The sequence below is a fragment of the Ciconia boyciana genome, chromosome 2, assembly GCF_034638445.1.
Source record: "Ciconia boyciana chromosome 2, ASM3463844v1, whole genome shotgun sequence".
NCBI classification, from domain to species: domain Eukaryota; kingdom Metazoa; phylum Chordata; class Aves; order Ciconiiformes; family Ciconiidae; genus Ciconia; species Ciconia boyciana.
In genome coordinates this window covers 141,447,980-141,469,078 of record NC_132935.1, presented here as the reverse complement: position 1 = coordinate 141,469,078, position 21,099 = coordinate 141,447,980, and the positions used below count along the sequence as shown (strand labels likewise).

Below are 21,099 nucleotides of genomic sequence, written 5' to 3'. Positions count from 1 at the left end.
GTTGCAGCGCCCAAAATGAGGCGTCCCCGTCACGACGGGAGCGGCGGCGGCGCGGCAGGGCGCGGGCTCGCGGAGCGCGGGCTGGGGAGGAGTGGAGGGGAAGGGCGAGGGGTTTGGCTCTCGGCGAGCCCTGGGCTGCCCTTCGCGGGGGTGCGGGGGCCGGGGGCGGCCGCCGAGGCCGGGGAGCTCCGCCGCTCCGGCACGGCGGCCCCTGCGAGCCCCCCGGGCCGGGGGGTGGGAGCGGTTCCAGCCCTTGGCTCCGTTTCTGCAGCTCCTCCGTAGGCACCTCCAGGCTCTTCCAGGTGCTACAAGCACTGCCCGTGACAAAGGGCAACTTTCTCTAACTGGATTTCACTTTCTTTACCATGTCAACTGAGGATTTTAACTTTGGGTGCAGTTTTTTCTTATTCCCTCGAGCTGCTGTTTAGTTTTGCCTTTCGAAGTGTATTATGTTTGATGGTGTTTCTACCATTGTGTTTCTCTGAGAGAGCAAGGGTTGTCTTCCAGTGCCTCAGGGAAGCAGAACCATCATGTTTGCATGAATTACTGTATAGTTAGGTCTAAGTAACTCAGAGGTTTGATTTGGGAATATTTTTTTTTTTACTATATTTTTTAGAAAAGTTCCATAACACAGAAGTAGCGGTATTTTTCTTGTCACATTGCCTTTCCTTTACATGCATGTTTGTGGCATGATACGATACTTTATGAACAGTAAGATGCGATAATCTGTTCTTTCACTAGAAAATTATATTATAGATTGCAAATTATGCAACAATCAATTTGAAAAAGTTTGTAATGACAAGCTTTCATGTGTCTGTGCAGTGTTAGGCTGTTTTTTTTTTTCCTACTATTTTTCGTAAGCACACCAAATAATGGTAAATGGAAATGTGGCTTAGATTTAAAGAAGTACAAGCACCTGACATGATTCAGAAAACCCTCCTTTTTATTGCAGGTTAAATCAGCTGTTTTTCTTGAGAGTCTTCGGTTGTGCTGCTTTGTCAGAATTTACCGCACGTGTTTAGATATTTGCCTCCAGATCTTCTGTTGAGTATGGCCCTGCTGAAGAGCAGTGGCCCCTGAGAAGGACACTCCTCAAGCAGAATCTCAGCTGTCACAGACTACTGAGAGCGGTACCGCAGAAACTATGTAAGCTGGTTTTGCGCTCCTGGAGTAAACATGATGAAAACGGAGTCTTCAGGAGAAAGATCAACCCTCCGAAGTGCCTCTCCTCACAGGAATGCTTACAGAACTGAGTTCCAGGCGCTGAAAAGCACCTTTGACAAACCGAAATCAGATGGAGACCAAAAAACGAAAGAGGAAGGAGAGGCCTCACAGAGCAGGGGAAGGAAATATGGCTCAAATGTCAATAGGATTAAGAACTTATTTATGCAGATGGGCATGGAGCCCAGTGAAAGTGCTGGAGTTGCCCCTAAAACCAGGGGGAAGGGTGGCCCTCCATCACCTCAAAGACGAATTAGGCCCAAAGAATTTGTAGAAAAAGCGGATGGTTCAATTGTAAAATTGGAATCATCTGTCTCAGAAAGGATAAGTAGATTTGATACTATCCATGATGGTCCTTCCTATTCCAAGTTTACTGAAACTCGGAAGATGTTTGAGCGAAATGCTCATGAAACGGGACATTCCAATCGCTATTCCCCAAAGAAAGAGAAAGTAATTTCCAATGAGCTTCCAGATGAATGGTGCAGCTCTAAGTCTCACAGAGGCAGCACTGATTCACTGGACAGTCTTAGCCCAAGGACAGAGACCGTCTCTCCAACTGTGAGTCAGCTCAGCGCAGTTTTTGAAAACACTGACTCGCACAATGTAATCGTTGTAGAAAAGTCGGAGAACAATGAAGAGTACTCTGTAACTGGTCACTATCCACTAAACCTCTCGTCTACTGTCACAAATATCTCCTCCCCAGTTGCAAACCTTGAGGGTTTCAGTCCTCTGAAAGATACCTGCACATGGTCTCCGCCAGCCAAACAGAGTACAGGCTTGATGTCTGCTGAGAACTCTCAGCCGAACAGCACACCTTCAGTACTGAGACAGAAGACATCCACAGGCACTTCAGCAGGTTCAAAAACAACTGAAGAACTAAAGAAGACTACAGAGGCAAGTGCTGATTCTGTTGAAAGCTCTGCAGCGAGTCAACAGGATTTGGTCAAGGTGCTTGACAGCGAAAGATCTGCGGACAGCTGTGCTAGGAGTAAGTCAAAAACGGAGACAGAAGTTTTGTTGCAACAAAAGGAACGGTCAGAGCATGCAGAGGGTATCTTTGATAGACCTGAAGCTGCAGAAGTACCAAGAAATGTAGCTTCAGGTGTTGATTTTGCCACAGATGCTGTTTCAGATGTTACCGAGTCCCATTATGATGAGGCAAGTGAAAAAGAAGTGCATGAAGATGTGAATAATTTTCAGAGTTCCCATGTGTACATGCACTCTGACTACAATGTGTATCGGGTACGATCGAGATATAATTCTGACTGGGGAGAGACAGGTACAGAACAGGATGATCAGGATGACAGTGATGAAAATAACTGTTATGAACCTGATATGGAATATTCTGAAATTAATGGATTGCCAGATGAAGATGAAATCCCAGCCAACAGAAAAATACAGTTTAGCCGTGCTCCAATTAAGGTAAAGTTTCCTACATTCTTTTTTTGCGGTTTCGTTCATTTTCAAATGCAACTTTATTTGAAGTAGATTTTGACAGCTGATCTCGGCTCTGAAAAGATTGCAGAGGATCTTCCAATACACATTTTTCTTACGGGCAGCCAGCGAGCATCATCTTAAATGAATTAAGGAAGCTGAGCTCTGATGAGCTTGTGTCATTTCCTAGACTACTTGGTGGCTGACTAAGCCAGCAGAAATTGAGAATGACAGCTGGGTTTGTGAAGTCTGAGAATTTTAACATGCATGTTTTGACTGGTATGACTGAACTGTAATCACATGGTGAAATGTAGAAGTGGGTATTTGGTGGCCTTTGTGCTGCTTGGTTTTTTCATTTGAAATCACAGCTTCTTTAGATCGGATGGCTTTTCTTCAGCTCTCATCAGATGTTCTTTGAAGTCCCTGTGTTTAAACACTGTGTCATGAAATACAATGTGATTCTGTCTCAGTAGTAGAGGACTTAATATTCTGCATCTGAATTAGTATAATCTTTTCTAGTAGCATCTTCACTTTTTTAAAACTTTATTAAACATTAATATACATATATCTAGTATATCTCAGTGCTACAGAAAGGCCAAAGTCAGTTAACTGAAATACCTAATGAAGGGTGGGTTTCTTGCAGAGCTTTTTTTTGGTTTAAGTACCTTGAAATTACAGATAAGAATGTTGTTTCAAGTATTTTCAGTTCAGGAAGGAATAACTAGTCGTGTTTTGTTGTACCAGCTTTTCACTGCTGAGTCCCAGAGTTTAGTATAAAAATATTTTACTTCTGAGTTGCTTTTGATGCACATGGTCTCAAATGGGCAAATCAAAACTGTAGTAATTTTTTCCAGAAATGGCTCTTGAAAGAGCTATATATGGTGGAGTACTTGAAATCTAAACATTTTTAAATTAACAATCTGTAATCGACTGTATTTTTGTTGTGTGAGTTTAGTAATGAAAATTATTAAATCAACAAACAGAAGTTTCACTATCAAATTTGAAGTAATGTGATTACAAAATCTGCATTTACACCACCTGTACTTTAAGTTAGAGTAAGACGTATATTTGTATTAGGACATTTTAATCTGAATGAATCAACCAGGTTTTCACATCTGTTTATTGGGGAGTGGAGGGAGGGGAACGGCCTTGTGTTCTTCATGCTTCTAAAAGACCATTTTTTACACTGAAACAAAATATTCTGAGCCAAGATAATGGATTTTTTTGTTTTTTGTTAGTATTTTATTCAGGCTTGCATCATGGACCAAAAATTCTAACAGTGTTTGTGCTCCCTCTAGATTATTCCCATAATTAAAGTAGCTGGTTTTCTTTAATTTTTTTTTGGAGGTGAAGTAGAGAAAACTTTTATTCTAAAGGATTATGAATGTTGTGTCCGTCCCCCCCTTCCCCCTTCCCTCTCAGGCTGTACTAACAGACAAGATGATGTTCTCTCTTCTGAAAGCTCTACCAATTACATGCAGAGGTTTGTTTTATCATATTTGTTATGGTTCCAACAGATAAGGATTCAGAAAGTGATTATACTGATTTTTTTCTTGAGATGGTTGGATTTTCTGCTGTTTCTGTTTTGAAAGAAAGAGCTAACAGTGACATTATTACTTCAGTATATTGCTGTCATCTGTCTGAATCATGCTGTCATGCCAAGTGCTGTAAGAGTATTGTCTCAATTATTTAGTTATGAAATTTTTCTTTTCTTCTCAAGATTTTCATGCTATGTTCATTTCAGATTACTATTATCAAGTAATAATAACAGTCCATTAGGAAAATGCTCTAAAAGTCATTTGTGTAAATAATAAAAGAGTACATTTGTCATGGTTTTCAGCATAAAACACTCTTAACAAGCTTATCCAAAGTAAAAGAATTGGTGCTTTAATTATTTTAGCATCTTCATTGTAGATAGGAAGAAAACAGAATAAAAGCTGCATTGAGAGAGAACAGTGTGGGAGACATTGGGAGGTTTGGGAGATCCCTGTGTGATTGCTTTTTGTCCTGGGTGCCTTCAGTGCATGCAATCTGTTAGTCATATGGGGAAACAGAAGTGAGACCACGTGGAAGGCTTGCATGAAGAGGACAAAGTGCAGCGAAAGTTGTGGAAAATTAAAAGCTGCTTCTCGAGCCTTCCTCCCTTTTCTCCGGCAGCACTCTGTAATTCCCTCGGCAGTGTCAAGCAGCATAAGCCTGGGCGGGCTGCCAGCAGCATCAGGTCACTGCCCGGCCACTCCACGGCGGGCAGGGACCCGGGAAGGGCAGCTGGAGAATCCCCCGGTGGGTCCTGGGAGGCTCCTGGGTCTCTGGGCTCCTGCGCTGCCTCTCTGACAGCACTGCCAATTCGGCACGCTGCTAGGAGCTGGGGAACTGGCTCTGGCAAGTGGTTTCTGCCCAGCAGATAGGTACCAATGAGCAGTGCAGAGGGCAAGGGGGACTTCTGTTCTGTCCCCTCGCACAGTGCTAGTGGGCAAATTTACCTGATCACTCACTTCACCTGTCCATTACATGGGGATGATGCTTGCTAGCTGAATAGATGGCAACTATTTAAGAATTTTTCTGCTTTAGGCAATTTTGTGTGTTAGTGGGCATAACTGGTTTCACTAATACTTTCCTGAACATCATCTCATGCATAGCCTAACTGAGAGAGAGGAAAATACAAAGCAATGTAGAAGTATTTTCTGAACTGTTGAAAACTGATTTGTCTTTATTAAAATGAAGAAATTTGTGCTTAGCTACTCTGCTAGATAGTGGTGTGAAAAGTCCAACCCAAACTCTAGATATTTAGTGCTGGTTTCACAGTATCATACCTCCGCTCTCCTCCTGCAGGTGAGCTCTGAAATAATTAACAAAATTGGCATTTGAATGTGTAACCTGTGAAATGAGTGGGTAGTTATTGCCATAAAGTTGTTACTTGAAGGTATCAGCAGGTTTAGATAAACATCTTTGAACTATTTTTCCAAGGGATTTTTCAGGTAGATGTGTAAGAAGTAAATGAAAAGAGTGCTGAGACTGAAGAGCAAAGATATTTCAGTTACCACCAAGGGGAATCCTTTCTGCCCCGTTAGGGGAAATGCTGTGGACTATGAGAAGTAATGAAGTATAGGCAGAAGGATGAATAAATAAAATCTTACTCATCAAACTGGTAAAGATTGAATTCTGCTCAGCTCCCAAGCAGGAAAAAAACCCCAGTTACTGAGAAACTCGCGATAAAGAGAAGGATTCAAGTCAATGGATGCAGGAAATTCTGCTCTGTTACAGCCTGTAATTTCGCTATCACAGATCCCATGCTCCATGGGCCATTTACTCTGCTCTAGGATTATGGGATATGTTTGCTGATCTTGTCTCTGTTAAAAGTCCCTTTAGGAGTAGGTGGCTGCCCAGGGGCCATTGCAGGCTTGGAGAGTTTCTAGGTATTTGGAGTGTGGCATCACTGACGTGAGCAGTTGTGCATGTCTGCGGCAGCTGAAGTCATCTTCTCGCCGTTCGATAAAAAATAGCCTAAAAGGGCCCAAGAGTTGGTGCTGGTAGTGGGAGTGGGCTTGACTGTGTTGCTAAACAAGGGAGGTGCATGTTGATATAGCAGTTGATAAGAGTGTTTCTATAGCTGTATAGAGTCCTTCATCAACACTGGCACATTCTTGTGTTGAGGTATTGTGTTTCTCCTCAGGGATAAAACTGAAACTCTTCAGGGCAAGTGTAAGAGGTGAAAAAGTTAAGTAAATGTAATGAGGAAAAAAATGCCCTGGTTTTGCCAGGGATACTTTTCTATGCAAAAAAGCAGAAACTCTGTGATTTATTGGCCTTGTGTTGAGTTTTGCAGGGTTTCCTGAGGGTTTGGCTATATCTCCCTTCCCAAACATAGCGGGCTAATTGGACAAGGTTTGCTAGTAGTGCAAAATTCATTAGCTCATGGCTTTCCACGCTTTAGCAAATGGAAATGTGTAGATTGTCCAAATCATAGTACTTTTTGAGCCATGCTTTCTCCATCCTGGGTAGAATTAGGATGGAAGAGTAATGTTCACCTCTTCTCCTCTCTCCAAGTCCAGAACATCTGGTATCTTGATAACTGATGGCTGCATTTTCAGTTAGGGCCCTATTTCTGGCACCAGGTACGTGTTAAACCTTTTAAAGCTGTTAGCAGCGATTGGTGTCTCCTGCTGAGCCTCCTTTTGCAACTTTCTGCTCTGTTGACTTGGCCCTACCCAGATAAGGGGTTGGAGAGGGTTGGGTAGTATGTGGTAAGACCATATGGCAGACAGCATGTAACTTGTGGTGCAATGAGGGCTTTTAGCCCAAGCTGCTGCTGCAGTTTTCAGGGTTCCATGAAGCTTCCCTAGGGTGCAGTGGTGGTGAAGGGACCTCTCTGCAGACCTCTCTGAGTTTGGGGTAAGTGGGAGAGACGGTAACAGGAATGCAAAGGATATAGCAAATGACTCTTCCATGCTTCAGCTAATTCCATACGAAGGGATTATGATCACTAGTGCCCATGCCTCATATGTTCTTCCTCTCTTTTGTTGTGCAGCATGACTGAATCTTATACCCTACAGTATTTCAGTTTTCCAGATTGTGTTTTGTACAAATGGTCTTCAGGAATCGGAATTTGTGCTTCTCTCTCTCTCTCTCTCTCTCTCTGAGTGTGAGCCTTTGAAGAGGCTTTACAAGAAGAGCTGTGACCTGTAGTTGAGTGTAAAATAAAAATGACATTTGTATTTAGCAGTTGTTTTGAAATTTCTTATGAACTATATGGTGCTTTTTCTTATTAAAAATAAGTTCAAGGAGCAAGTCTTTCTTTCAGTTATTCCTCATTTCTCTCACTAAAATGTATTTGGGAATGTAAATAGTGGCGAAGGAAGAGTCTGAAACAATCTGACCCTCTAATTACTGTGGAAATTTTTACTCTCTAAAATATTATTATTTTTTGTCTGGTAAGCATCAAAATAAAGTATGCTGGAAACATTTTCAAGTTTTAGTGTTGAAAAAGAAAGTATTTCTTTGCCTGATTCAAAGTTTAGTATGGTATTTACCTGTTGTTAAAATGTTGAACTATTTTGGATCATAGAAGTCATAAGTGAAGGTTACCCATCCACAAGCACTGCACAGTCCCTGGCTCCAAACTTGCCAACGCTTCTGTTTGTGTTTTACTTAAGTGAACATGGAGTTGGATTTAGGTGACCTCCAGATCTCCCTTCCAACCTCAGTCAGCCTATGATTCTATAAATAAAGCAGTCCCAGCGGGTGTTAGGACACTTGTTGAAGGCAGATGTGGAAGGCAGGACTTGCAGAAAGATCCTGAGGGTGTATTAGATTTAAAGTGATTACAGAATCTGAGAAATTAATCCACTTTTGGATGGGTTAATTAAGAAATCTTACAGTTAAATAAAGATGTGTAGCTTCCTTCTGAAATCACCAAAAGAGTATTTTCCTTTCCTTAAATTCGGTTCTCTACTCTAGCTCCTGTGTCCATGCTTTTACAACATTAGGAGTGGATGGTAGTTTTAGCTAAAGCATGAAACGAGATATTAAGTAGGCTTAGGCTCTGTCTCCTGTAATGTTGAATAAATCACTGAACCTTTATGCTGGTATTTGAGTTCTGTAGAATGGGCAGCAAGCTGGTTATTAATTCCATTTAATCTCAACTTGTGAAGTAGTTTGAGATACTGAGATATTGCTTGGGTAGCTTGAAATGTGTGTATTCTGCTACATAAAATGACCTTATAGTTTTTCCAGGTATCGTGAAGTATGGGAAATTCTACAGACTTAAGCAGTAATAAAATGTGTTGTACTGCAAGGATTGTGATGCTAACCTTGATTATTTTTAAAAGTTCACAATGTAAAACCAGGTTATTTCTTCTGGTGGTAGGATACATAGAGCGTTTCTGGGACCTGGTCTTTTGTTTCAGTTACATTTGTTATGAAAGGCAGAACCTTTTATATATATTTGTCAGATAAAGGAATGAGAAGTAAATATTAAGGATTCAAAGACTGGATGCTCTTAGATAAAGAGCAACAGTGAAGGGATAAAGCATTCCAGAACAAGTTGCCATTTTGGTTATTAAAAGGTAAGTCTGTTCTACATGGTTATCTCATACGGGAAGTGTATTATTGAGTTGGAATTGGATCTGTCTTTCACACACAGTAATTTCAGATGCAAAAGAGTTTGCTTGTATTAAGTGTACATGGAATTACTGGAATACAGTAGATGGAGTAAAGTTATTTGTGTGCCACAATATGCTGTGGAGACTGTAACTCTTGTATAGGTCATAATTTCACTACTAATTCTAGGGGCCAGTTATTCCTGGATGCAATGTTCACACACAGTTAGTGAACTAAAAAGAAATAATGTTGCTTTAAACTGGGTTTTATAAGCATTGAGGACATTCTAGAAGAGCTGTCTGTAGAAACCAAGTTTGAATTGAATAATTGGCATCAGAGGTTTATGCGGTTTAGATTGAAAGGGGTTTCCAATTAAAGGTTTTGAATTTCAAAAATGCAGACTGAGAAACTGTAGGGAAATGGTTTGAAATTAGTTGAACCAAAGAGCTAAGGGAGGTAACGGTGGGGTTCTTGGAACCTCTTTGATTCAGAATTAGAAAAAGTGCGTAGGATTTGCATCCCAAGAAAAAGCAGGATACATGAGCAGAATAATTGCAGACCTAATCAGAAGAAAAGCCAGCCAAAGAGAATATCAGAAGCTAGCCAAGAACTTGCAAGAAGTGGCAAAAGTGGCAAAAGAAGTGGCAAAAAATGAAGACTGTCATAGAATCACAGAATCGTTTAGGTTGAAAAAGACCTTTAAGATTAAGCCCAACTGTTAACCTAGCACTGCCAAGTCCACCACTAAACCATGTCCCGAAGCACCACATCAGAAGTCTTAAAGTGTAAACAAGATGTTGCCAGAAGTCAAGCTGAGTTTGGCCTTGTAAAGGAAAATAATCCAAGTAGTAAAAACCTATTTATCCATTAAAAATGAAACAAGAAAGGAAGTTGGGTGTTACGCAGTGAGCATGAGGTTACGATTAGAGCCATCACCCCCAGTTTATATTAATATTTTGCCTTCATTTTTGGTGCAGTTGGTCATGTTGAACATGGAATCGGGATTAAGAGTGAAATAAATGTATACAGGTGGAAACTCTTACAGTGGAAATTCTTATAGTGAAATGAAGATGAAACTTAGAAGTTCCTAGTGCTCAGGTTTGTGGGGGACTGGGTGAAAAGTTGTATTTTAGAAAGTCTTGTAGCAAACATTTCAAAACAAACAGAACACTATCAAAATAGAGTAGGTATTTCATCGCAGAAGAGCAAATGCAGTAGCTGTTTTCCAGAAAGTAGAGAAGAGGTGCTTCTGGTAGCTTGAAAATTATTAATCTTTTTTTTTCCCCTATAACAAAGCAATAGAAAAAAAAACTTTAAGAAGAATCAAAGGGAGGCAGGCAAATGGAAAAGTGGAATACATGTAAATGGATTTATGAGAGGTAGCATATGTCAGGCTAAATTAGTGTCTGCCTTTGATAAGATAGAAGACCTTGTTAAAAATTTCAGTAGTTCTGTCTCAGAAAGTTGGAGCACGCTAATGACGCTTGCTTTTGACCGAAAGTGGGGAAGCCTTATCATTGCACAGGATTACAGTAAAATACAGGTGACTGGGAGAACTTGAGTAGTGGAGATAGATTTATGAGCTAAGAAGTTTCACGGTAAACTAGCGACTCATTTGTAGAGGATGACAGCGAAGGAGAAAGCCACTCTGTGACTCGCTTGCGCAGAATGACAGCAGTAACCCGTGGTGCGATGCAGCTGTGAGGAAGGGAAATGGCATTCTAGATACATGAAGCAAAATATTTTGGTAGCGGTAGAGAACTGTGAGTGTCATTTTATAACTCGCTAAGGAGACTTCATCTGGAACGTGTCTGGTGGATTCTGCTTAAGGCAAGTGAGTTTGCCGGAAAAGCTGCAGCAACTTGCTGCTCTTAATCTGTCTTTTTCTTGGTTAATTCTATCATAAAACAGGGGGCTTAAGAAATTTATCTTGCTCAGTGAGGGATGACAAAGCCTGAAAAAGAGCATAATTGCATCGCTGGTATATTCATAAAGAAAAAGCACCTGAAGGCTAAGGGGCAGCATTCTACTTTTAAGGTGGAATTGAGCATTTTCCAACTAAGATTAAAGAATTGTAATAGCAGGCAATGACACAGGCAATTTCTTTCTCTTTTCCTATGTTCCTAATAGACTATTGTATTGTCTAACAGTGTCTAGTAATTCTGTTAAGAGTTGGAATTTCCTTCAGCACCGTTGAACTTGCAGGCCACAAATAATCTATTAAAAAAAGTACCTGACATTCCTGTAGTTAAATAGTACAAAGTGATAGCTGTTATTCTGTGCTGTCCTTTTTTATATACAAAGTATTCTAGTGAGAGCAGAAGCTAATTGTACTCACTAGAGTTGATTCAAGAGACCTGTCAGATCACTCAGATATTTCCATATGATAAAGTCAGTGGAAGGTGTGAATGCAGAATTTATCTCTGAGACCCATTTGCCTTGTGTGATTACACATGCAGCCGCACTTCTTAGTCTATGCACATCTGTAACGTTTTATGTTCCTCTCTGCAGTTTCCATCTGCCTTAGTATTCAGTGCGTAATCTCAAGGGCATAAGATGCTGGTTCACACTGAAAGGATATCTTTTAATATTCAGACTATGCCGCATGTAGACCTAGTGCCTTTTATTTGATAAAATACCTGTATTTCAAATTTACTATTCACATTATTTGTAAAAGCAATAAACTATAGAGGCTTTTAAAAGTCATACTGTCAAACTCCTGTCTAATTCATCTAGATCATGGCCTTTATGGTAAAAAAAAAATCCCAAGGTTTTATCCAGTTTCTAATCGTCTTTACATCTTTATAAGCTTGCAGTAATCTTTAAGATGGACTCTGACATATTTAGATACTGGCATATTTAGCTTCTGTAGATATGTAGATTCTGACATATTTAAATATTTACCTGTTAGCTCTGCCTTCTTAGAAGCCCAAAGATACCTGTTCATTAATGTCGACTTGGGTGATTGTCCAGTAGATTTTATTGCGTGTGCATTGCTTAAACAGAATACTCGGAATATTTTAATACTGTATTTTTTCACAAGGGCAAACCAGAGAGAACTCATGAATCTAGAGATTTAGAGCATTCTTGAAAAAGCTGGTAATTTAGAAGTGTGGCAAAGTGCACTAATGTAAACGAGAATGTTTCAGTGTGGTGTTTGGGAACAGCAGACTACCAGACCATGTAGCTCTTTATTCCTCTGTGCTCAGCCTTTTTCTCTGAAGTAGTTTTTCAGTTTTATCTCCCCTCTATTAATCTGGTAGGTTGACTAAAAACTGCCACCTTGATGTTTTGCACATTTCTTTCATGTTGATATTTAAGATGGGGGGAGGGAAATACCATTAAACAGAGGGGCCTTTTTCCCTTTTTCCCTTTTTCCCTTTTTCCCTTTTTCCCTTTTTCCCTTTTTCCCTTTTTCCCTTTTTCCCTTTTTCCCTTTTTCCCTTTTTCCCTTTTTTCCCTTTTTTCCCTTTTTTCCCTTTTTCCCTTTTTCCCTTTTTCCCTTTTTCCCTTTTTCCCTTTTTCCCTTTTTCCCTTTTTCCCTTTTTCCCTTTTTCCCTTTTTCCCTTTTTCCCTTTTTCCCTTTTTCCCTTTTTCCCTTTTTCCCTTTTTCCCTTTTTCCCTTTTCCCTTTTTCCCTTTTCCTTTTTCCCTTTTTCCCTTTTTCCCTTTTTCCCTTTTTCCCTTTTTCCCTTTTTCCCTTTTTCCCTTTTTCCCTTTTTCCCCTGTATGGCCAGTAAAGTAAATTCCAACCTTAACAGCTGTAGATCCAAAATAACTGCTAAGACTTACTGTGGTGTGCTACAAGTGCACGACAGTCATTACCAGTAAGTCTTGACCATTAAAAAGCAGAAGTTACGCTTGACCAACCTCATAACCTTCTACAATGAAATGACTGGCATGATAGGTGAGGGGAGAGCAATGGATCTTGTCTACGTTCACTTCAGTAAGGCTTTTGACATAACATCCTCATAGGCTGATGAAGTAGGGGCTGGATGAGCAGACAAGTGGATTGAAAACTGGCTGAACAGAGAAGTGGGCAGACAGGAACCTCATGAAGTTCAGCAGGGAGAAGTGCAAAGTCCTGCACCTGGGGAGGAAAAGCCCCATGCACCAGTATATGCTGGGGGCCACCCAGCTGGAAAGCAGCTTTGCAGAAGAGGATTTGGGGTCCTGGTGGACACCAAGTTGAACACGAGCTAGCGATGTGCCCTTGTAGCAAGGAAAGCTGCTGGTACCCTGGGCTGCATTAGGGGGAGTGTTGCCAGGCAGGTGGAGGGAGGTGATCCTTCCCCTCTGCTCACCATTGGTGAGGCCACACCTGGAGTACTGGTTCCTGTTCTGCGCTCCCCAGTACACTCCCCACTTCACTGGACTGGAGAGAGTCCAGTGAAGGCCCATGAAGATGAAGAAGGGTCTGGAGCATCTCTCCTGTGAGGAAGGGCTGAGAGAGCTGGGACTGTTTAGCCTAGAGAAGAGAAGGCGCAGAGGGGATCTTATTAATGTATATAAATACCTGAAGGGAGGGTGCAAAGAAGAAAGGGCCAGGCTCTTTTCAGTGGTGCCCAGTGACAGAATCAGAGGCAATGAGCACAAACTGAAACACAGGAGGTTCCCTCTGAACATCAGGAAACACTTTTTCCCTGTGAGCGTGACTGAGCACTGGCACAGGTTGCCCAGAGAGGTTTTGGGAGACTCCATCCTTGGAGATACTCAGAAGCTGTCTGGACATAGTCCTGGGCAACCAGTTCTAGGTGGCCCTGCTTGAGCAGGGGGGTTGGACCAGATCCTCCAGAGGTCCCTTCCAACCTCAACCATTCTGTGGTTCTGTGGCTTCATTTAAATCAGAAAAAAATTATTTTCCTGATAGTGAACTTTGGCAAAGGAAGCAGCTAGATTGCATCCTAGATGAATTCTTGTAATTATATTATTTGTCAAGTGTGCTAAGTGACCTCTCATATTAGTTATCAAATTATAAGAATGCATGGTTTTGCAAATCCGAAGGTGATGCAGAAGGTCTAGTAGGTTTTCCCTGGTTGTAACGGTTAACTTTATTTAAATATATATGAATATTTTAACAAGATCTCATTGAATACAGCCTGAATTGTTACCTGTAATTACAATGGAGTGGAGTCAAATAAAGATTTCTGGGATGTAGAGGCTTTTTTATGCGTTTTCCTTGCCCTAAAATATATAAACATTTTGGTAGGGGAGTCCTGGTTTGTTTATGAGTTGTCATGAAGCTTTATCCCTTCTTTTTCAATGACTAGATTTAATTGTTAATTAAAATCTGAGTATTAAATATTGTACGATAAGGCAGACGGTGCTTCATTGTAGAACACGGTCATGATACTGAATTTTCATGGACTTAAGACAATTATGAAGTGTCTAGAAGATGCAGCAGTGCAAGAAAAGCATAGGGAAGAACTGCAGCTCTCGTGACTTGATGGTACCTTTGCTGTTTGGGAGCAGTGTGTCACCTTAGTTGGTGATACAAGTGGGATGACTTTCTTGTGCATATGTACATCTATTACCCCTAACAGATAGTTAAGATTAGTTTAAGGATTGATAGTAGCCTTTTAATGTTTCCTGTTAACGAGAACCTAGACGCACCACTATCAATCAAAATAACTGTCTAAGAAAGGATTTTAAGGGGCTTTTTTTTGTACATATTTTGTTGTATTATAGCATGAGCAGATTGCCCTAACTTTATAAGTAGCTTTTAACAATGCTGAAAGATTTTGAGGAAATGTTTGATATTGGGGAAATATTTATGATTAAGAGGAGAAATTAAAAACAGCCTGTACAAAAATAAAACTGTTGAGGGGTAGCATTCACTTGCAGCAGAGGCAAAGCTGACTAGTATTTTGCATATAGCAGTAGCCGAAGTCCGTATTGCTGTCTCTGTCGTGCGCCCTGGTTGGAACGTGAAAGTGAGCTGAATATTCAAAAGCTCTGGCCAAACTGGTAAATAATTCTACACTGTGCTGTACACCTTCAGTGCAATCTCGAAATTGTTCACTTTGTAAAAGATACTGAGCTGTGCTAACATTGTCTAGTTTATCTTTGAAATCCTTCTGATAATGATGGAGAGAGTCATTTTGCTGATTTCGTAAAGCTCAAGAACTCCCAGGAGAGAGACCAATGTGTATTGCTGAAGATGACCAACAGCAATTTATAAAATGTGAGAGAGATTAGTGGGAAGTTTTTTGAGTAGCGCTTTGAATAAATGGATTAAAACAGAAAGCCAGCGAGTAGTATAACAAATTGTTCTTCACTCTTTTTGGCTTAAAAGTGGATCTGTTAAAACAGGCCTCCTGTGCCCATATATAACTTTTATTTATTTTGTTTTCCTAGTCCAGAGGCTCGCTTGTGTCTCTAAGCCCTGGAGAACCCCTGTAGTTAATCCATGCCGTTAAGAACCGCACAATTCTGAGTTTGAGAAAGCTGGATTTAGCTCCCAGCAGCACAGCGATGAGAACCACGGGGGCTTGGCTTGGGGGGTGGCAGAGCAGTGGGGTCTCCTTCCCCAGCCAGGCGATGGGGTGGGAGCGGAGGCTGAGCCAGAGCCTCGTCAGCAGCCAGCACCCTGCCCTGGCTGGGTCCTGCCCCGGCTTTCGTAAGCCAATGCAGCTGGTACACAGTAGTGCTGCACTTGCAGCATTTAGGACTCAAAGAAGCTGTAGGGCAGGTTTGTGGCCTTTTTTTAAGAGCTAACCGCTTACCACTGCATCAGTAGTCCCACAGTATAGCATTATGCAAAATATGCAGTTGAACCCTTTCTTCACCATTTTGCCTCAATTGACTTCCTGACAGTACCTGACCATTGCAGTCTGCCTTGTAGATTTTTTTAAAAATATAGTTTCTGGTTGTCTTCTCTTCTCTTCCCCACCCCTCCTTCCCCCCATTGATTCTGGACTCTTCCCAGGCTGCAGTTAGTTTTGTTGATGGCCTAGGACATAATTTCCTTTTTTATCCTCAGTTTTCTTATTTTCTAGGGCTACATACTTGGCATTTTGCACTACATTAAAAAATAGAAAAAGAAAAAAAAAGAAGCTGCTTTTTAAATTGTCAGTTTATGAATTCTTATAATTGTTTTATGTAGAGCATATTCATAACTCTAAAGACTTACGAATTTACTGTGGTGCGCTTTTTCCACTGAGTTTACTGTGTTACAGCATTATCTGTGGATTTTGTTTATTGTGTTTTATTATTTGTAATAAGTAAATAATGTGTGAAATGTATAGCTTCATATCCATAGAGGCTCTGTAAATGCTGTTCATCCTCTGGTTGTTCTTGTTCTCTCCACAGATCTTTCTGTCTGATCTCACTCTTTGCTTTTGATAGCTTGCTTCTTTATTGTGCGAGACAACAAAATCTAGATATGCCATATGTTCCATCGCAGTTTTTCTTAAAACTGTGGCTGACACCTGAAAGGAGAGGAAGCATCTTCTCTGGGCTGTGTTGCGCGGAGTATTTGCTTCACCTGGCCAACTAACAGGCACATCTGCTGCCACCCCTTTTTAGAAGATACACTTGTACACCTAGAAAAGTAAGAATTAAAAGAACAAACTTATTTGTGTATGCAGATACTTGACTAATAAAATATTGTAGTGGTAATTCATCAAAAGACTTTGAAAGAGAAATTTTTGTCTTAAAAACTATAATTTATTCTTATTTGATAAACATAATGCTCCCAAGGGTGTGGGGCTTGCTTTAGCTGGAAGAATTTTTGCAGTGCAAGGTAGACCTGCCAGGAGGGTGTAGTGAAAATGTCTGTTAAGGGTAAGCATTGCATGACTTCTCTCTGGTATAAGGTATTTTTTGTTCTCTTTTAAACAAGAGTGGTACTATAAGCATGAAATACTAGATCAAATTCTTTGTCTTTTATTAGTGCTGGAGTTCCAAGATACAACATCACTTGGTGACTTGCTGAATAATAGTTGTCTTTTAATGACTGGCTTGGATTACTTTACTCTGAAAATGAAGGTCAAAACTTTATCTTTTGTCTCACTATCTGAAAAAAACACCAGCAGTAGAAGAAAAGGAGAACTGTCCTTCATCCCCCTTTCAGACCTCAGATTTGATTAAGTTCCTAAAGTGGAAAAAAATGCAATTGTAGAATAAGTAACATTTAAAATATCTTACTTCGAAGCAACTGCTTCTGCTAATATCCATGTCCATGTATTTGGTGCAGACGTCGGTGTTACCATCAGAAATAAGATATTTTTGGGACTCCCTGACATTGTGCAGCCCTTTGTCATGCTACCGTTATGAACTTGATCAGTAAATTAGCTTAGTAGTACTGATAGCAGATTTCCAGGAGTTACACCACCGGCTCTGATTCAGCTCACTGAGCTTGCATGCAAGAATTCGTGATGGTACGTGATGGGGTATCAAACATGGTGATATGAACTATACTGTGCTATCCTATGCAAACTATACTGTGCAAGATTGGCAGGTGACAGCGCTGGAAACTGTCATTGTAACACCACTGAGATATGTGTTTTCTTCTGCACCATTTAGTTAGCACATAAAGAACAGAAAATAAGGTATCGACATGCACTGATAACAGGGCAGCTGGACAGACATGATGATGGCAAGGACCCGAAGAAGTGTACAGATAGTAATTTTTCTGCTCTTACGCTGCATTTGGTAGTGATGAACAGAGTGGGCATCAGGAGAGCTGCAAAACTGACAGGCAGCGCTTCCTTTTCTCATGGGTGTGTTGCAGCAAGTAAAGTCAAAAGAAGCAAACATGAATGGGAAAGTTTGGAATGTACAAAACTTGAGAGTGGTGTAATACAGCAAAATAAGGTGGCACTTCATGTTAAAAAGCTTGTCAAATTGAGATGACTTAGGGGAGTTTTTCCTAAAGGTGGAAGCATAATTATGACCATTAAAAGCTGAGGGGGAACCTCTGCATGAATTGCTAGTGCACTTGCCACCTGTGCTAAAAGCCTAGCAGTGAGATTGTAGGGTATTTTTTAGCTAAGATCATAACAACATCCATATTGTGGAATAGAGGGTTTTCAACTGTTTTTTTTTTTTTTTCAGTGTTATCACAGCACTGTTGCAGTTTAATGTGGACATGTCTGCAGAACCACTTCAGTGACTTAGCAATATTTTACCTGTTTTACAGTCTCACCATACTGATGCAGTGATCTGCACCACAAAGACACTTCTTAATTTCACATCAAGGTTAAGGAAGAACATATAGCTTTGTCTACAGTCTGCTGTAAGAGAAAGATTCAATAGCTAATCAGCTAGAAGAGAGTGAACCAAAGAAAGGAAGCTACAGCAAACTATCTATGATGAAGAAACAAGATCTGAGAATTATGGGGAGTACTGGCCTTTACTCTTTGCTCTGACAGTTTTCCCAAAGCAACCAGCCCTGGGAATTGCAGTCTGTTCTGCAAGGAGCCTAAAACAGTGTGCTGAACGTGTAGTCTGCTGTCTAATTTACTAAGTACTGGTGGGATGGTCCCTTCATCCAGTTACAAGAATTGTGTCAGAAAACGTCTACTTTGGGTAGATCTTGTAACAAAACTATGAACTGATGCTTTGCTGAAAACAGTTTCAATATCTGGTAGTATTCAAAGAAATGCAAAGCTACTTCCGTAAGAAAGCAAATGACTTAAAGTTCCGAACTTTCAGTACTTTTGATGTATAACTAAAAAAAAAGATCCTGCATTTTTGGGGGACAGTTTATAACAAATGGCATCAGCTTCATGAAAGACAGTGTACTGCCTTCAGTTGAAAGCAGTTCTTGAGTTTAATTACTAGTCTGCGAGTCTCCTTTGTGTGATCACATCACAACTCTATAAGCTGATCAAGGAGATGCTCAGAAAACCTTTGCTACCGCTTAATGGGGTTCTTACTTACTGATCTTGGAGTGCATGTACATTATCTCATGAAGGCTGGCAGCTTTTTCAGGTGTGTTGTGAATCTGTAATGAAAATTTATTAAAAAATTTTGGCTTGTCCATGCAGTTAATAAGAGCTTGAAGGAAGGAGAGCCATCTTTGCAACACGTGCCTAGGAAGGGGACTGAGACCTCCCTCCATCATTTTCTAGGAGAGGGTCTACCTAAGCATTACACTGTGGATTCCATTGTGTGTTCTTCCACTCTTTCTGTTGAACGTGGGACCAAAAGAACCATCTACACAGAAAGAATTTGCAGGTCCTGGCACTGGAAAGAACACAAGGGCAAATATGACTGTGTAGCCTAATATTTAGACTGTTCCCCTTCAGCACCAAGGGCAGCTTTGGGATCTGAGATGTGCTGAAAGACTTGTTAAAATGAAATATATAAGGAGCTATTAGATTGAAAAAGAGATTGTTTGACTTAAAGGGAATTGAATTTTAACTCCCACATAGTGGATGAGTGTTATAGCCACTTGGCCTTTTATATGAAGTGCACTGCTGTCATCTCTTCCTCTCCTGGATAGGCTTTAACGAAGAGAGTTAGATCTTTCCCCTTTTTTTGATCAAATGCGACAGTTGCCTGCCTTGAGGAGGCAGTTGTAGGCTTTGAGCCCTGAGTAAAGGGAGGCATCTGTTTGCAGCTCTTATTAGGGCTGGAAGCTGGAAGAAGAAGAAGTCAGAGAGACTGCAGTACTCAATAAATTGATTCTTGACTCTAGGCAGGGCCTTGGTCGATGTTTATGCTTACTTTGTGGAGCACCACCCCTATGCAACTTTATTTCCCTTTGGATTTTGTGGGGGTTTTAAGTGCTCAGCTCCAGATTTTTAATGTAGTCAGTACATAAATGTGTTTTACTTTGACCGACTGATAAGACCATAAATGCTGTACTGGATTGTAGTCTTCAGTTAGTGATAATAAATAGTATTTGTTTCTCCAACCTGACTTCTCTTCTGGATGCTTTTCCATGCTGTTTTCTTCAGTCACAGTATCAGTTGAAACCTGACTTTTTTTTAGGTTGTCTCTCCCATTATGCTATTTGAAAGTGGTGGCTGGGAGGTGACAAAGACTAACATTTAACTTCACTACTCTAAAGCAATTTGAATGTGGAGTATAATCCCACGGGGGAAAAAAAGATAAATAAAACATCAGTGAATAAAGAAGCTAGAATAATTTTAAAACCAGGATAGGCTTTCTTATTCACGTCTTGAAGCCGCCCTGGTTTTGATACACAGTCAGGGCCTTATCAAGGTATTCACTTTATGGGTAGAATGTCTCTTTGTCTGCATAATGAATATAAATAAGCCCAACAGATAACATAGTAGGGAGAGAAACAGTCAGAGGAAGATGAAATAATGCTCAGTTATGCAACTGGGATTAGTGGAAGAGAGAGTAGAACGGAGACCTTCAAATTTTAATGGAAAATAAAAATTGTAAAATTCAGATAACTGCTTTGGGGAATCTTATGATACTGATGAATCGATGTCCTAATATTACAGTTCAGAAGGAAAATATTATTCGCCGTTTACAGTGTGTGCTCACTGACCTACAGGTAAATGAGGTACAGGTGAAATCTGGGGAAAGAGCCAGCCAGGAGCTGCAGCTACCCGAGTAGGAGCGCTTGCCTCCTGACTGCACCGCTGCTCTGTCCTTCACCGTTTTGATTTGAGAGAACTTCTGTGTGCTCTTCTACATCTCCAGAACAGATCTCCCGCGTTGTCATAGCTCTTTACTAACTGTGAAACCAAGTTTCAGAAACTAAAAAAAGGTGGGTGATGTACTGTGGACAGAATTGTACCTCATGTCTAACTCTGGCTGACAAGAGTGGGTTTGTTGTCAATGGTATCTTGAGCAGAACTGAAACTGAAATTAATATAGAGGAAGTAAAAGAAAGCAGCTTCAGCCTGTGCTTTGAGTTCCTAGTGTTTTTATAATAGTGCTGACTTTCTTCTCTGCAGCAGTCCAATGTGACTTGATACTTGTTTGAAAATACAGTCTGTCATGGATGTAATTATATGCTTGGCCAATAGAAGTCGGAAACAAATTACAATTCCCAGAATCTGTTCTCCTTTCCTTTGTATAACGGTATCAAGCTATGTTCAGGAAACAAAAGAGATTTAAGAGTGGGGGGACTGTCATGGGGAATATGTGTATATATTGCTTCAGGCAGCAGTATAAATTAGGTGTACCTGAATTAAAATTAAACAAGACGTGTTAGTACCAAAAGCAGTCTAGTTGTAGCTGTTTGGTGCTCAATAAAAGACTGATTTACTTTGCAATGCAGTCATATACTTTGTCTTATTTTATGTGTTACTTAAAATAAGCCAAGCAAATTCTCCTTACTGAGCCTGCCTGTCCAAACACTAATTGCTGATGGATGGTTATAGAATTTGCTAATAATTATATATTCCTCACAACAAGA

At 40.5% G+C, this 21,099-nt stretch overlaps 1 protein-coding gene across 2 annotated transcripts in view; it reads left to right on the top strand.

Moving 5' to 3' along the window:
* Positions 1-21,099, top strand: part of PPP1R9A (protein phosphatase 1 regulatory subunit 9A) — a 152,757-nt gene that overhangs the window by 913 nt on the left and 130,745 nt on the right. For both annotated transcript variants that reach the window (XM_072854244.1, XM_072854245.1), the window contains exon 2: positions 953-2,643. In XM_072854244.1, coding sequence (XP_072710345.1) covers positions 1,177-2,643 — 1,467 coding nt within the window. In that variant the 5' untranslated portion in view covers positions 953-1,176. The remainder of the gene's footprint in view (positions 1-952; positions 2,644-21,099) is intronic.